Source organism: Metarhizium robertsii, assembly GCF_000187425.2.
Source record: "Metarhizium robertsii ARSEF 23 chromosome Unknown MAA_Scf_3, whole genome shotgun sequence".
Classification (NCBI taxonomy): Eukaryota; Fungi; Ascomycota; class Sordariomycetes; order Hypocreales; family Clavicipitaceae; genus Metarhizium; species Metarhizium robertsii.
This window is the reverse complement of record NW_011942171.1, coordinates 5,285,942-5,301,664: the sequence shown is the minus strand read 5'-3', so window position 1 is coordinate 5,301,664 and position 15,723 is coordinate 5,285,942. Positions and strand designations below refer to the sequence as shown.

At 55.0% G+C, this 15,723-nt stretch overlaps 4 protein-coding genes across 4 annotated transcripts; 1 reads left to right on the top strand and 3 right to left on the bottom strand.

Annotated features, from left to right (window-relative positions):
* Positions 1–484: 484 nt before the first annotated feature.
* MAA_09949 (glycosyltransferase family 25 protein) lies at positions 485–1,957 on the top strand (the record flags this gene model as incomplete). Its single annotated transcript, XM_007827947.1, has 7 exons — positions 485–508; positions 566–780; positions 847–919; positions 1,003–1,045; positions 1,133–1,267; positions 1,346–1,454; positions 1,558–1,957. The coding sequence occupies 7 exons, from the start codon at positions 485–487 to the stop codon at positions 1,955–1,957; spliced, it is 999 nt and encodes a 332-aa protein (XP_007826138.1).
* A 1,989-nt stretch (positions 1,958–3,946) lies between these two features.
* Positions 3,947–4,748, bottom strand: MAA_11027 (pisatin demethylase; the record flags this gene model as incomplete). The annotated part of the gene is made up of 2 exons (XM_011412972.1): positions 3,947–4,670; positions 4,738–4,748. 2 exons carry the CDS (start codon positions 4,746–4,748, stop codon positions 3,947–3,949), a joined length of 735 nt encoding a protein of 244 aa, XP_011411274.1.
* A 1,022-nt stretch (positions 4,749–5,770) lies between these two features.
* Positions 5,771–6,448, bottom strand: MAA_09948 (nitroreductase protein; the record flags this gene model as incomplete). The annotated part of the gene is made up of 2 exons (XM_007827946.1): positions 5,771–6,091; positions 6,143–6,448. 2 exons carry the CDS (start codon positions 6,446–6,448, stop codon positions 5,771–5,773), a joined length of 627 nt encoding a protein of 208 aa, XP_007826137.1.
* A 1,617-nt stretch (positions 6,449–8,065) lies between these two features.
* MAA_09947 (non-ribosomal peptide synthetase) lies at positions 8,066–15,070 on the bottom strand (the record flags this gene model as incomplete). The annotated part of the gene is made up of 1 exon (XM_007827945.2): positions 8,066–15,070. The coding sequence occupies one exon, from the start codon at positions 15,068–15,070 to the stop codon at positions 8,066–8,068; it is 7,005 nt and encodes a 2,334-aa protein (XP_007826136.2).
* Between the last annotated feature and the right edge of the window lie 653 nt (positions 15,071–15,723).

Below are 15,723 nucleotides of genomic sequence, written 5' to 3'. Positions count from 1 at the left end.
ACCCCCTGAGGTCACGGATGGTTACATGTAGCGAGTCAACATTGAATACATACTGGCAGGTGCAACAAGCAACCAGTCAATTGACTGCACGGACCATAGCGCATAAAACAACATTGAACATAACAGGGGGTACCCTAGCTTTGTGACATACACCGCTGAAACAATCTTGTATTGGGGATGGTTTTTGAATGCATGATGGCGCAATTTCACACATGCAGGCTGAAACGGTATTGGTACATGCAGTACTAGTACATTGTTAGATATAGCCTGTCCGGCTTCGAAGCAGTAAGCTACTTTAAAATTTCCACTTTCTGTGAGTTTATATAGTTCATATTCCCAGTTGATTCCATGTTCCCTGCTCTGTTTCTTTGAGAATTATGCCTTGATCCCAGCAGAAATCGCTATATCCGTCCGGAGGGCATAAAACGCCGCATTGTACAACTCGTGTTGCCAAGAAGATAAACCCCGAATTACATATCTCGCAATGGGTACTCCGCGAAACCTGTTAGTAGGTTATGTATACGATATTTCTCCGTCATGGGAAATGCCTCTAATGGTCCTTCAGATGCTCTCCCGACCAACCTTTACCATGCGATGTGGTCGTATGCCTGTTTTGGTCATTGCGTTAGTCGCCTTCCATCTGTACTTGATCAGAGCCTGGCTCGAGAACCAGAATTGGCAGTATGGTGGTGTCGCGTCGAGCGCCCTCCTGGACGTGTCCGAGGCGGCGCAGAACGAGACTCTCGGTTTTGAGAAAATTTATTACATCAGCCTGCCTCAGTATGACACCGCAATTATCTTGGGGCTGACAGTTTCAAAAATAGCTAACTTGGCATGTCTACGTAGTCGGACTGATCGTCAGGATATGATGACTCTGCTCGCCGCATCTACAAACATCAAGCTAGCCCTTCAACCAGGAGTATTTGAAACCCCCCCCCCAGAAATCATTAGCAAATGCCCATATTCCAATTATTGCTGGAATTTCTAACTTGTGGGCGATAGGTAAATGGATCCAACGTCAACGACAAGGCGAAACCGAAAGGGAGTGAGAGTCTAAGACCTGAACAATTGGGATGCTGGCGTAGCCATGCAGACATTTGGCAGAGAATCATTAATGAAAAAGTACAAACAGCTATTGTCTTGGAAGACGATGCAGATTGGGATGTCGAGATCCACGATATATTTCAGACATTAAGTGTGCAAATGAGGAAAGGCGAACTGAGGAAACGGAAAGCTACAAAGTACGAGATTAATCACGCCCCTTATGGTAAATAACAGTTCCCACTCCCACTCAGCTCTGGCCTATCTCTGAGTAGACTTTGGTACTGACAGTAGTGGTTTTCAGGCCTAGACTGGGACCTTTTATACATCGGCACCTGCTGGGACATTCCCAATGGAGAAAATCGCCCGAAGCATCAAGTGTATAACGATCGGTTTTCTCCAAATTCGGCCGAGTATGTACATCTCTTACTCTGTACATGTCGAGCGCTCGTTGAGACTCGGCATGGAAATCGCATTATCGATATCGTCAACATTTGGGAGACTAAAATTTTGTAGAATGACCAGTTCCTTCCGTAAGGAACTCGAAGACTGGGGAGTTGACCTCGCGAATAACACCCGAGTTCGAGTTTTGGCGCCGTCCTGGTATTCCGTGTGTACTATTGGCTATGCATTAACCAACCGAGGAGCCCAGAAGCTGTTGTATACGATAGGAAATAGGGAAAGTATGGGAGCACCTATCGATCTGGCCATGATAGACAAGGTGCAAAAAGGATACCTGGACGCTCTTACCATAATACCACCATTGGTGACACCATGGAAGACTGGGAGGGTTTCAGATAGCGATATTGATAATCTCGCTGAGCGGAAAGGAGAACTTCCCTCTGGTAGCGAGAATTTGCAAAACAGTGCGCGGAAGGCCTTGGAGAACTCTCTGCTCGGCGTCCAAGGAGACTAAAGCAGGAGGGCAGGAGTCAAAGTCTGATTATCCCGGGACACCGGTCTGGTTAATATAATGCTTGTAATGCATTTGTTCCAGAAATGTGCAGGACAGTGAAAGACTCGGGCATTTCATGGTAGTCTTGCCACGCTTTCTCGAACTTATTCAAGATTCTATTATTGTCATATATTGAGATGCTTTCATGCATTTGTTTCTCCACCGCCACTTTACCCGTCTTGTGTCAATTGGCGGCCAACGGTACTTGCAGTCAGGGGTCAATGGTGGAATGAGCAACTGAGCTTTGCAGCGTTACATGTAAGGTCATTATTGGCATTTCCAGCAGGTTTGCCGGCAGCAGCATATACATATGTATGCTATTGTTTATTTTGGTGGAAACTATGTGAGGGAATTGCGTTGACGGACAGAATTACGACATTGATTATATTTGCAGCCAGACTCTATGTCCCCTTGCAAAATTTCACGCGAACCCCGGCCTTCCCACCTTGGTTGTCAAGATTTAACCTGGTCCCACCGGACCATACCAGATACCAGATCATCTCTTTGAAGGTCGAGCACTTTATGGGTGCCAAGCCCAGGGGTCAGTAACCAATCGGACGATAACAGGTAAATCTCTTTAGTTGCGGAATAGCTCGTGGAGAACTCCACTGCCATGCAAATTTCTTAGGTAAGCGAGTCTCCATGAGCTATTCCGCAACTAAAGAGATAGTACTTTTATTTACATATAAATTAAATAATATTAATTGTATTAATAACCCTATTAGGTATAAGTAGTTATATTATATTAATTACACTATTATACTCCTACTTAGTAATGGCTTTGTTCCGTTACGGTCTGTGGGGCAGCGGGGCCCCCATCAGGTGCTTGGCTTTTAAAGAGATAGTGTGACCAGTTAATAGCTTTCAGGACCTGTCAGTCCTTGAGTCGCTACATGTAATTAATTGCCCATGGTCGGATCTCTCCAAGAGAAGATGCGTGGATGCAATCGACAGACCCGCCAACCGCTAGGGATTCGATGGGCCTCGTGATAGCCATGACTTGTTTCATGAAATTAAAGCAGTATAGTGGAAACATATAATGTCTTTGTCGGGTGAATAAGCTTTCGCGGCGTAGTAAACTTTTATTAATTTTGTTCGACATTACTCGGAGCAGTCGTAGCTAATGCTTGATTTCGCTGATCAGGGGAAGATGATTGTGGTAAGCTGTTGAGCAGACTGTCGTGCCAAAGCGCCAGCGAGACGACGACAGGCGCCCACCCTAAACCAGCCAATTAATGCACATGCACGTTGACGCCACAAAGTCAATACAGGGCCACAGCTGCCAAGCTACGTCTGGCGTCACAATGACCAAGCTGCATAAAGAATTAATCTATCTGACTCAGTCTAGTCGCACCAATACAAGCAACACGCACCGAGGAATTCCCGCCGCAGCGCCATCACAAGGCAGTACTCGGCGTGATTTAGTTGTTCATGCATGTATGATGTATACACGCCGACGGCGCCTACCGCTTAATGCCAATACTAATTGACAACATCAAGTTTGTAAGCACAAGTCGTCTTCACCAGGACCGAGGCTACAGACAAGCCCCAGAAGATATGTTGCGCGAAAAGCATACAATGTCAACCGAGTTTTATATAAGCTATTTATAGTCAAGTTATAAAGCTAAAAATATAAAGCCAGTAGTAGGGCTCTATAGGGACCTGTACATAGCGGCGCGGGCGCGGGGTCGCTGGGCGAAAGCCGCACGACGCTTCCCTTGCGTGCATGTGAGTCCTTGGCACCGGCCTGAGGGGTCTTGCACTTGTCCATCTGACCAGTCTCGGGAATAGCAGGACCCTGGAACTCGGGGTACTGTTCCAAGACAATTTCAATTGCCTTGTTTTTGGCGGCATCATCGATGGGGCCTGCACCTGTGGCATTGTTTGTGTCAGAGGCCAGCCGCGAGATCATAACGCACGGGCTATATAAGGCCAGCCAGCAGGTTTTTTTTAAACTTTATTTTGCATAAGCAATTTGGAAGCCTTGTCGTCAGATGTAGGCGTGGATGGGCCGGCCGCGATAACGTCTTTGACCGAAGCTACTATTGGGCAGGCATCGCATTTGCCATCGCCAACCAGGGACATGATGTCTTGATTGCGGTCGGCATCAAGGACGCCACTCTCTTTGATGCTGACGTACTGCCAAAAGGTGAAACTGCGCTCGAACTTGATGACACCCTTGCTCGTCTTATACACGGTTGCCGTCTTGTTTTCACATGGGATGGATACAATCTCCTGTTCGAAGTAGCCGATAGGATCCTGAGCCTCTACGGGGGACTCAGCCACGGCAGCCGGCTCTGTGACGTGTTCATCCGCGACATCGCTGGGGCATGCTTCCGTCTCGCCCTTGTCGCAATCCGAATCGCCGCCGTAGGTTGTGCCGTTACGAGTGTAGCGGCCAATCTTCAGGTCGCGAACGGGGTTGGTCCAATACTTTTCCATCGCGGCCAGCCTAGCGTTCTCATCACGGGTTTTGTCGTTGATGTTGTGCCAGTTGATACGATTCCTAAAGAGCAACCAAGGTGTTCCGGTAACAGAGGCATTATCCTTGAACTCCTCATTCCACTTCTCAAAAATTCCATTCAAGTACTGGCCCGCCTGAGTGGTAAACCAGCCATTGGCTACTTTGCATTCAACACAGCCACGCTGAACGGCCGGGTACGCGCTGCCCTCCCTAAACAGACAGTCTCTGTAGGCCTTGCGCTGCTCCTCGGTAGCGGTATCCCGTGAGCCCTTTGTACTTTACTCGCATCTCTTCGAGAGGCCCAACTCGGCGGGGCCGGGCGGCTGGAGCCTATCGGTATTGCAAGTGTCAAACGTCCAGGACGGATGGCATGTATCATTAAGGTTGTGGGTTGGCGCTACTCGGTTGATCCCTTCCTCGGTCGTGAATTCGCACCGGCGGTCGAGGCAACAAGGAGTGTGGGCAACATGGTGAGGGACTTGATAGTTTTAATAAAAGGCCGACTGAATTATAATAAGAAATTAAAGAGTGAAAGCACTGTGGGAATAGCAGGGGTTGAAAAGGACGAGATTCAAGACTGTTTGACCGGCTACGCTGGCCCTTAAGTACCTGGCCAAAAACTTGTAACTATTTGATATAATGAATCAAAACTTCGTACAGTACGACACAGGTCATGCTCTCTTGGCGCTAATAATAACTTGATCCACCCAGTAATGTTTCACATGACAGAATATTGTACGGAGCAGGGTTGTGCCTTGGATTTTGAAATAATATTAATATATAGTATAATGCGCTTTAACGAGTATCAATTTCTTGTCGCGCTTGCCGCGCACCTTGATAGGAAATAGGCCACTATCATAGTTTCTGACCTCGTATGCAATCCGAGTCAGTTAATCACAGTACTTCTCTAGTCTTCTATAATCAAAAACCGCGCTTTAAGTCAGTTGGGCCATAGACTCGTCTGGACTATAACATGCTGGTGGACTGGCAAAATCCTGCAGGCGTCAATTAAACTATTCACAGGTTTGACTCTTTTGGACAAGTATTGCTTGAGTATCATGCATTGTATGTCGCGGTCTATCCCGGATTTAGTGGCTTTCTTCTACTCTAGTGGAAATTCTTGGTCAACATCTTGAATGCCGGCTTGCTTCATTATCAACCGTCCCGTACGCGCTTCTACTTTTCCACCACTTGCGAGCTCCAAAGCCTCCCATCGAGGCCATATGCTTCTGTTAGAGGTGCGATAGTGCCCCGACCAGAAACCAGTCTGGGCGGTCCAAGATGGACGACACTGTCAGAGCTTGTGTTGATCAGAGAATCGTCAGTGTCTCGGCAATGGGCAATTTCTTGGGCTTCTCGGGATGAGCAGCTTGCTCATCTCCGTAGTTGAGATGGGCCTTGAGCTTATAATCCTCTGGGACACCAGCGAATTTCTTGATAGCTGCCTCGACAGGCGGAATAGCATTCATGTGCTGCAGGTTGGCTCCTACTCCCTCCAGCTCCAAGGCAGTCCAGACAAGGATCTGGTGAATGCCTTGAGCGTGATCACCCCATTCGCTGAACATGTGGCTGGTTGCCTTGTGTGTCTCAGCAGCCTCCTTGGTCGTCTGGCCACGCTCCCAGAAGAGTATCTAGACCGCGTTAGACAGTCTGCTTGTGAGTCACAAAAGTTGTGGACGTACGGATCCATATGCAGCCTTGTGGTTTTGGAGAAAGGGGCCCAGCTTTTCCCAGAGGGCGGGATTGATCGACTTGAGGACCGGCTCAACCTTCTCGAGGATAATGCTCCAGAGCTCTTTGTGCTTCTCTCCGAAAGCGAGCGAAATGCGAACAGGCTGCGTGTTGTAAGACGAGGGGGCGAAGGAAAGGACATTGGAGACCAGCTCTTGGACACGTTCGTCCGAGACCTTGGAGGTTCCTGCCAAACCATGGACACTGCGACGGTGAGCCGCAGCTTCGAGCCACTCGTCAGCCGTGATGGAAGGCATTTTGGCAGAATGTGTAGGGACTGGATGTTTTCATCTGACTTGGGATGCGCCTCATGAGAACTACATACACATATATATACATACCTAGGTATGTATATACACTACGTCTCACGCCCGTCAAATTCCGGAACTGTATCCAATGCTACACGGCAGAGTGCTTTGGCCGCATGCTGGCGATGAGGCGGCTTACGTGCTTCCTGTGGCCTTGATGACTGCACAGTGGTTGGCTGTTATTGGCCCCTGGTTTGAGTGATTTTCATTCCCGGGGGATACAAAGTCCGCCTCAGAAACATTTCCCCGGAGAACAAACCAAAAGGCGACCACATAACGAACAGGAGAAAAGTAATCGAGGCTGCGTCGTCGTTTATTTGGACAAGCGAGCCAATAAAAATAGGGTCGTCTGGTTCGACGTGTTTCCATTACTTCGAATGCTGACAAACTCTCTCAAATAAACTGCAAAGATGTTCATCAATGTCCGAATGCCAGCATCAGCTATAGAAGGCAACGTGGCTGTCCAGCCTCGACCGCATAGATGTGCAGAGAGGGCTGTCTGTCAGGGAGGGGAGACGAGTGAGGGCAGTGTTTATGAAATGTGCATGCTGGCAGCATAAGCCTTGTTCTGCTTGCTTTTCGTTTATTTTTCAACCTCCTAGTCTGCTGTCTACTGTCAATGGGTCTGGTCCGTTGGGTCTTTCTTCTGGCTGTTCTGATGCAGGCCGTGGCCGGGCCGACCGTGCGGCACGAGTACATTGACTTTGGTGTCTGAGACCACCTCGACTTTGAGGCATATCTGGCGTCTCTATTGGCGTAATTTTATTCTGTAGTCCTGTTATGTCTATTCATGTATAGGTAGCGAACAAGTTCTAATTTATCATAGCCATGGTACGGCCTCTTGGCGTGATGCTAAGAGTGCTGCAGCCTCGTGATGTCACTCAAAACGGCAAGCAAAGTTCAATTTGTATCAACCAAATCAACGTGTGAGAAAAAAAACATTCTTGCATTCATAATGCAGGCAATCATTTAAATTGGGTTTTAGTATCATTCTTGCATCAAAATTTCCAGGCGTGGACAAGTGAAACTCATGTCAAGGACTGGAAGACTTGGAAGCTTCTCGTACGGAGACAGGCATAGGGTAGTTTGGCCCAAAGAAACACGCAAACCACATGTGCACGCAAACAAAGCGACACCTTGTTCACCGGGTAAAGTCAAGTCTGGTCTCATATATGCGCAGTAGTACGTGCTGATGTTCTGCCCTCTCACAACTTCGCATCGCACCACGGCCTTTCATTGCCGCCCAAAACCAATCTGTCCGATGTCGATGTGCAACTATTGACGGCCAGGCCCTCACTCGAAGGCAAGATCCTCAACGCTGTCCAACTAGCTTGTCCCATGCGCGGCCAGGGACCACCTACATGTCACACCAGACCGCATCGTCGGCGTCAAAGCCGCTAAAACATTACGGAAGCGCACGTCAGGTTAAGGTCCGGCTTTGTTACGCCCGCCGACTAAAGCTTAGTGGTACTTTGCAAAGTGTTTTCATTTCCTATAACTCTGTTCTATAATAAATGTCAAGATACCCAAACCAAAACAACAAGGTCAAAAAACTCATGTAAGCTACTAATTAAGAAAACCCATCGCCTTCCAAGACGATACATAGGACCGCACCACCTCGGCACTCACCGGCCCCTCCGCAGCCATGATTTTGGAATGCTCACTTGATCTTTGCGTGTCCAACACGATACCGCCACAAGCCATGCGCTCAAAGTGGCCCTCGAGAAAGTCCAGAGCGAGGGCGGCAGGGTTCTCAGCCGGAGAAAGAGGCGATTGGCGAACCCGTCTAATCCACTCTTTAAAGGAAACGATGCCATGGGGAGGAATATCCAGAGCCGCCGCCAGAACCGTAGACATGTCCCTCCACGGCTGGCCGACGGGGTTGTCGACGTGATAGACCGGATACGCCTCCGTTGCTTCGGGGCGGCCGTCCATGTTGAGCAGGTCGACCATGACGCCGGCGGATTTATCCACGGGCAGCCAATGCAGGTCACCGCGCAGGTCGGGCAACGCCTTGAGCGCCTGGGAGCTCTTCACCACGAAGGCAAAGTGCTCGACTGGGTTCCAGAAGCCGCTGGCCGTCGACCCAGAGATCTGGCCGGGACGCGCCACCATGGCCCGGAAGAGCCGCGGGTGACGGCGCAGCGTGTCGGTGAGCATGCGCTCGCACACCCACTTGCCCTCGTTGTAGCCGCTGGGCATCACCGCGGCCATGGGCATGGCCTCCTCGAGGACGGGGGACTCGGCCGAGAAGCCCGTCACGCCGATCGACGAGATGAACTGGAAACCGACCCTGCGCGGCTCGGTTCCCGCCGCCATGTCGCGCGCCAGGTCCAGCAGGTTCCGCATCACCTTGGCCTGGGGCTCAAAAGCCCTGAGTGGCCGCGTGGCGCTCATGGGCCAGGCGTTGTGGATGATGTGCGTGCCGTGCTGCGCCAGCCAGGTGTACTCGTCGTGCGGTAGACCGAGCTGCGGCTTGGAGGCGTCGGTACCGTATACGCGCAGCTTCTCGCGCGCGGCGGGGGACAGCTCGATGCCTCTCGAAGATAGTGCCTCTGCCTGCCGCTCGTCGGCGGGCACGTCGCTGAGGGTGCGGTTGATGCAAACCACAGCGGCGACGTGCGGCCGCTCGGCGAGTGCTTGAACAATGTGCGACCCGAGGCTGCCCGAAGCGCCCGTCACGACCACGACGGCTCCGGCGCCGGGATGGTTGCCGATAGTGCCCTTCGCCGCAGCTTCAAGCGCGGCCGACTCCCAGCCAGTCGTGTAGGCTGCCACTAGGCGCATTGCCTCTGCCTCACGGGCTGCTACATCACCCCTATTAATTACTTTCGCCGCTGGGACAGGTGATTCACTCACCGCATCCTGACTTTGGCAGCTGACGTCCGAGGCGTCATCGGGAGTGGAGATGTCCGAGGTCGTGTCTTCGTCCGCCGAGTCTGAGAAGACAACATCACCCTCTCCGGCCGCCATGTCTTGGTCGCTATCTTGGTCGTCATGCTCTTCCTCCACATCCTCTTGCCCCCCGGCCCTCGCCAAAGCATTCGCCACACAGGCAACGAACGCGCCAAGACTCGTGGCTACCATTGTCTCTGCGCGATCGAGCGTGCAGTGAAAGGTATTCTCGACCTCGCGCGCCAGCTCCATGCTCATCAACGAATCAATGCCCAGGTCAGCCATCTCACTGTCGAGGCTCATCTCGCTGGCCTCGATGCCAGAAACGCCGGCGACCACGTCGCGCACCTCGTTTGCGAGGTCGCGCGGCCCACTGGCAGGCTTTGCCTTTTTCATGTTGGTCCTCTTTGCCTTGGGACGGGACGGGAGCGCCGTCGGCGTGGAGTTTGGACCGGTGGCATTGATAGGCCCGGCAAGGGTGGCAAGAGGCTGGGCAGACGACGGCAGAGACGCTGCGGTGCTTCTCACAAACGACTTGTCCGTCGTCACCCGCGCCAGGATCTTGCTCATCGTCGCCTTGGGAATGCGGACATATTTCACGCCCAGTATGACCTCGGCCAGGGCACCCGTCGAGGCATCAAAGATAAAGACGTCCGAGACGTAGGCCTTTTCGTTTTGGCGCGCGTGGCGAGCAAACACATGCCACACACTGGGACCATGCTCGTGGCCATCAGTGACCGTCTGCGCCTTGGGCGAGCGCATCACCAGCTCGAGGCCCGTGGCAACAAACATGTCGCTCGCGGGAATGTCCGTCAGCAGGTTGACGTACATGCCCGCAACTTGGCCGTACGAGTCTGCCTTGGGGACATCAAGCCAGGTGTCGCCGGCGTGGCGCTTGTGCACGACACCCGCGCTCTCGCCGTTGTCGCGGCCGACCACGTACCGCACGCTGTGGTACACGGAGCCAAAGTCGACAACTTCCTCAAAGGCTCGGTACACGTTGCGGCCTTGGAGCGCCTCCACGCCCTCATCGTCGGGGCCCAAGGCCAGAACGGCCTCGCACTGCGCGTGGCTGACGACGCGCTCCCAGCGTCCGAATTCCTGCAGTGCGGCCGGGTCGGAGGGCGAGCACATGTTGATGCGGCCCTCGGCGTGCTTGTCGTCGGCAGGGGAGGCGCCGACGCTGTGGATGGTCCAGTACCACTCTGTCTTGGCCTTGTTGAGTGGCTCGAGGTCAATGTAGTAGTCGCGCGTCGAGTCGGCGCAGATGGGCGAATGGCTGAGCATATCGCGCACCACCGGCGAGAAGCCATTCGCTCTCCATTCCGGATTCAGGCTGAAAAGGGTCTCGATGGCCATGTCTATCTCAAGCGTGGCTGGAGCAATGGGCGCCGTCTTGGCGATGACGTGTGTCGCAAACAGGCGCTGGTACTTGTCCGAGGCCGTGTTGATACGGAACCGAGCCAGCTTTGTCTTCTTGTTGGCGCTGCCACCCTGGTGGTCCTGGAAGCCGACAAAGGTCCATATATCAAGGGTCTTGGGATCGACTTGTTCTTGTTGTGCCAGTCCCGCCGCCGGCAGCCGTCCACTGCTTCCGGCCATGTTTTGGACGACCTTGATAGCCTGCTCGATTGGCGACTTGAGCTCGAGCCAATGGCGCGACTTCTCGAACTGGTACGGCGGCAGGAGGAGCTGCGCATACTCGCCCGCCTGTCGCCGGTGGTGAGCCCAGAAAGACACACGTAGACCCTGTTTCCAGAGGTGTACCGTTGCGTCCGTGAGCCTGTCGATGCCCTTGTTGGTGTTGGTGATGGACACGGATTGGAAGTGAAGCCCGTCAGAATAGGTTGGCGCCGTCTGGGCAAGTGCACGCGATGCCATGACGGTGATGGTCGAGTTGGAACCCGCCTCAAGGAAGATGGCCTGCGGATGCTTCTGTGCGAGCCGTTGCACCGCGTGGTTGAAGAAGACGGGCTGGCGCATGTGAGAGCCGACAAAGGTCCAGTCCAGTCGGGCGGCCGCGTCGCCATGCTCGGTGGCACGTTCTATCGGAATGACGGCGTCGTGAAAGGTCACTCCCTTGCCGACCTCGTCCCCGAGGCGGTCGACGATGCTCTCTACCAACGCCGAGTGGAACGCATTGGTGACGTTGAGACGCTTGCTCTTGACGCCCTCGACCGCACTGCCCCCTCCGGCCAGCGTAGTGGCAAATGCGTCGATGGCTTTTGTCGATCCGGCGACAGTGAAGCTGCGAGGACCGTTGTAGCAGGCGATGCCAGCTGATCCATCGGATGCGAGGTTTGACTCGTTGAGGAGATGATGCACGAGTGCTTCGTCGGCCTCGATGGCCATCATGGCGCCCGGATCGGGTCCCCAAGCGCTCTGCACCAGCTTGGCCCGACCAGCAATCAGCTTGACCGTGTCTTGCAGACTCAGCACGCCTGCTACGCAGAGCGCAGTTATCTCGCCAAAGCTGTGGCCCACGACGGATACTACCTTGTCGGCGAGCCCGCAGTCCATCCAGCTCTTGGCCGAGGCGTACTGCATAGCAAAGAGCGCCGTCTGGAGCTTGACCACGTCCTGATAAGGCTCGCCAGAGAAAATGTCGGGGTAGATGCTGTCAAGGCCGTGAGCTGTAATGGCGGCATCGCAGTTATCCAGGTGGTGCCGCAACACGGCGGCACCCTGGTACACCGCGCGGTCCAGCCCGACGAATGTCGAAACCTGGCCTCCAAAGCACAGAACCACGGGCCGTTCAGGCTTCACAGGCGCGATGCCGATGCTAGCAGCTGTGTCCTTGGTAGCCGCGGTTGCCTCGGCAAGCTTGTCCTGCAGCTCGTCCAGCGAACTGCAGCTGAAGATCAGCCCTTGGGGCAAGCCGGGATCCGATTGCCAATTCATGTTGAACGATACATCGGCGAGCTTGGCTTGGCCATCCTGGGGCCCAGTGTGGGCGCGCAGGTAGGGAGCCAGCGCGGTGCTGTACGCGGCAATGCTGCGGGCATCGAGGCCAGCGATCCAGAAGGGCAGCCGAGGCGACGACGCGGTCAGGGAGGTGGTTTTGGCAGGCTCGTGAGCCGAGTAAGCAACCACGACGCTCGAATTGGATCCGCAGGCGCCGTAGTTGTTGATCAGAGCCAGCTTCCGGTCCCCTGGCCAGGACCGCAACGACGTGACAACCTCCATCTTGTCTGACGGCTGCGCCTGGATGTGCGGGTTCATGCTCTTGAAGCTGGCTTGGGGAGGGATGAAGTCGCCTCGCATCATCATGAGCACCTTGATGAGGGAGACGATGCCGGACGCGCCTTCAGTGTGGCCGACGTGACCCTTGACCGAGCCGATGGGCAGGACAGTATCGCGCAGAGGACCGGCCACGGCGTTGCGTATGCTCTCCCACTCTGCAGGGTCTCCGACGGGCGTGCCAGTGCCATGACACTCGACCAGCGAAATGTCGCGCGGGTCTACGCGGGCTTTGCGGATGACGTGGTGGAAGAGGGCCGACAGAGAAGGTACGTTGGGAACAAAGAGCGGCGTGGTGTTGAGGTTTTGATTGATGCCCGTAGAGCGTATGGTGCCCAGGACCGTGTTCCCGTCGGCCACGGCGGTGGATAGCTTCTTGAGGAAGACGTAGGCGATGCCGTCGCCGCGGCAGTACCCATCGGCATCCGAGTCGAAGGGTTTGCACTGGCCGGTCGGGCTGATGAAGCTGCCGGCGGCGAGGTTTTGTGTCCACTGCAGGTTGGTCAAGACATTGACGCCGCCGCAGAGCGCCGCCGGGACCTCGCCCGACAGCAGATCCCGGCAGGCCATGTGAAGGGCCGTCGTCGACGACGAGCATGCTGTATCAAAGGTCAGGGACGGGCCCGTCCACCCAAAGTGGTGCGACACTCGGCCGGGGATGAAGCTTCTCAGCTCCCCCGTCCCCGTGAAGGCGCTTGTCGGATGGCAATGGACGTTGACATCGTACTCGTAGGAGCAGAGGCCGACGTAGACGCCCACGTGCTTCCGTCGTTGCAGCTCGGCGGCGCTGGTCGTGGCCAGCTCGTTGAAATAGCCCGACTGTTGGAGAGCTTGGTAGGCGGCCTCGAGCGAGAGCCGGCCCTGCGGGTCCATGGCCACGGATTCGCGCGGGCTCTTTTTGAAGAACTTGTGGTCGAAGGCGTCGGCGTCGCGCATGAGATTGCCGTACCACTTCCTGTCGGGGTCGGCATTGTCGCGGAACAGCATGTCGGGCGTCATTCGCTCGCGCGTGATGACCTCGTGCTGCGACTGCCCCGTCTTGAGCATCTGCTCGAACTCGTGCAGGTCTTGGCCACCCGCCACCCTGAGGGACATGCCCACGATGGCAACGACATGCTCGCAGTCGTCTTCTGGCTGGACACGGGGTGTGCTTGGTTCTGCGACCTGAGCTCGTGAGACGGCAAGCGCGCCGTTGCTTTGTGGTTGTGGCTGGTGCTGCATCCGCGCCATGGACTTGCTCATGTCATCCTCGACATCCTCAAAGTGGGCCTGCTTGGCACCAAAGGCGCGCAGGATGGTGGGCGGCAGAGGGCGGTCGAGGCCAAAGGCAATGAGGGACAGGTGCTCCTTGTTGGCCGCAAGCTTCGAAACGGTGCTGGTCCAGCGCAACTGGTTCGCCAGGATGGAGCGCAGCACCGTGCCGACGAGGTCGACGTGGTCGCGCGCGACTTGCTCGCCGTCGGGGTGGTCGAGGTAGGTGGGCAATGCCAGGTGGGCGGCATCCGGGAACTGCAGCCCGGCCATGGAGTGGCACAGGTCGACCAGGGCCTCGGTGTGGCGCAGCCGCTCGGCCGTGGGTGCGTGGAGCTGGCCCTTGAAGGGGAGCGGCACGGCCGTGACGCCGGCTGCCCGCAGCTGCCGCACCAGCTTGGGCGCGAGGCGCTCCGACGCCGTCACGGTGGCCCGGCACTCGTCAAAGAGCACCGAGACGTAGGCGTCCGGGCCCAGCCTGGAGACGATGCGCGCCAGGTCCTGGCCCTGCTCGGGTCTCCTCCACGCCGTCGCCAGGGACACGGACCCGCCCTTGCCGCGCCCCTTGGTCCACTCCTCGGTGGCCCCCACCACCGCAGCCATGAGCGCCGCCACGCGCACCGCCGCCGCGCCATACTTTTCAAATTCCTGCCGGTTGTGCGAGCTGGCCACGGCCACGGCCGCCATCATGCCCGCGCAGAAGCCCACCGTCTCGACCCTGTTGTTCCCGGCGGGCTGCTGCTGCTGCTGCTGCTTCACCAGCTCTGCCTGCAGGTCGTCCACTCCGTTTCCAGCCGCGCCGCCGAATCGAAACTCCAGATAGCGCCAGTACTGGTCCAGCTGGATAGCCACCATGAGAACCCCGATCCAGACGTGTGGCATCTCGGCGTCTGGGGCCAGCGACGCGGCCGAGGCAGGGCCATCTCGAAACCACGACTCCAGATCGGCCAGCAGACCATGACCCTGCATTGTGCTGGCCACTTCGGGCATCTTGTTTGTCAAGGCTTCCCAGTACCGTGGCAGCCCGGCCAGGGTCTCTAGTATCCATTCTCCGTTGGGCCCGTCCACAATCTGCCGCACCTGTTTTTCCAGCGAGTTTTTGCTTTGTGGCCCAATGTGTCCTCCGAAAACAAGGCTTGTCGCTTCACGGACGTTGGATAAAGATGTAGGTAGAGCGGGAGCCATCATGGTTGCTGGACGCGGCGTGGCGTGTGAAAGGCGACTACTTGTTGTGCAGGCAACACCGGGAAGAGTAGGGAAAGAATAGTGAACGCTTGATCGAGTGTTCAGTCGCGAAGGGTATATTCATCTGGTAGTAGTAAGGAAATGATGTGCAGAGCATCCGAGACAATGTCTCTCTTCTCTTGTTTTAAATAAGGGCCTACGGTTTGCTTGACCCTCTTTGCCCAACCTCGCACGCGTGTAGAACAACTATCCATTGGGCCCTCGTTGTCTTACCGCAGTAACTTTTGTGCACAAGGAGCAGTTCACGTTGGGGGCTTACCGCGGAGGGCCTGCTTTCGGACTGGCGGAACAAAATAACAGCGACTTGTCAGCACCACGGATAAACGAATTTTACAAGGCAGAAGCACGCAATCTACCCAAGATGAAAGGCTCTTGCACCGTCTGATATTCAAACACAATGGCTCCGGTATCCCATCGATGGCAAGTATGTGTATAGAGGAGATGCTGCAGGATAGACGACATATGAGGTGTCATCCACCAGCGTATGGGTGTTTGGCATCGAATGCAATGCAACTCCAGGTACATGTCGCAGTAGCTATTTCGAGGCTGTCTGACGCAGCTGCTGCCGGACTGAGCCAATGGCCACAGCAACG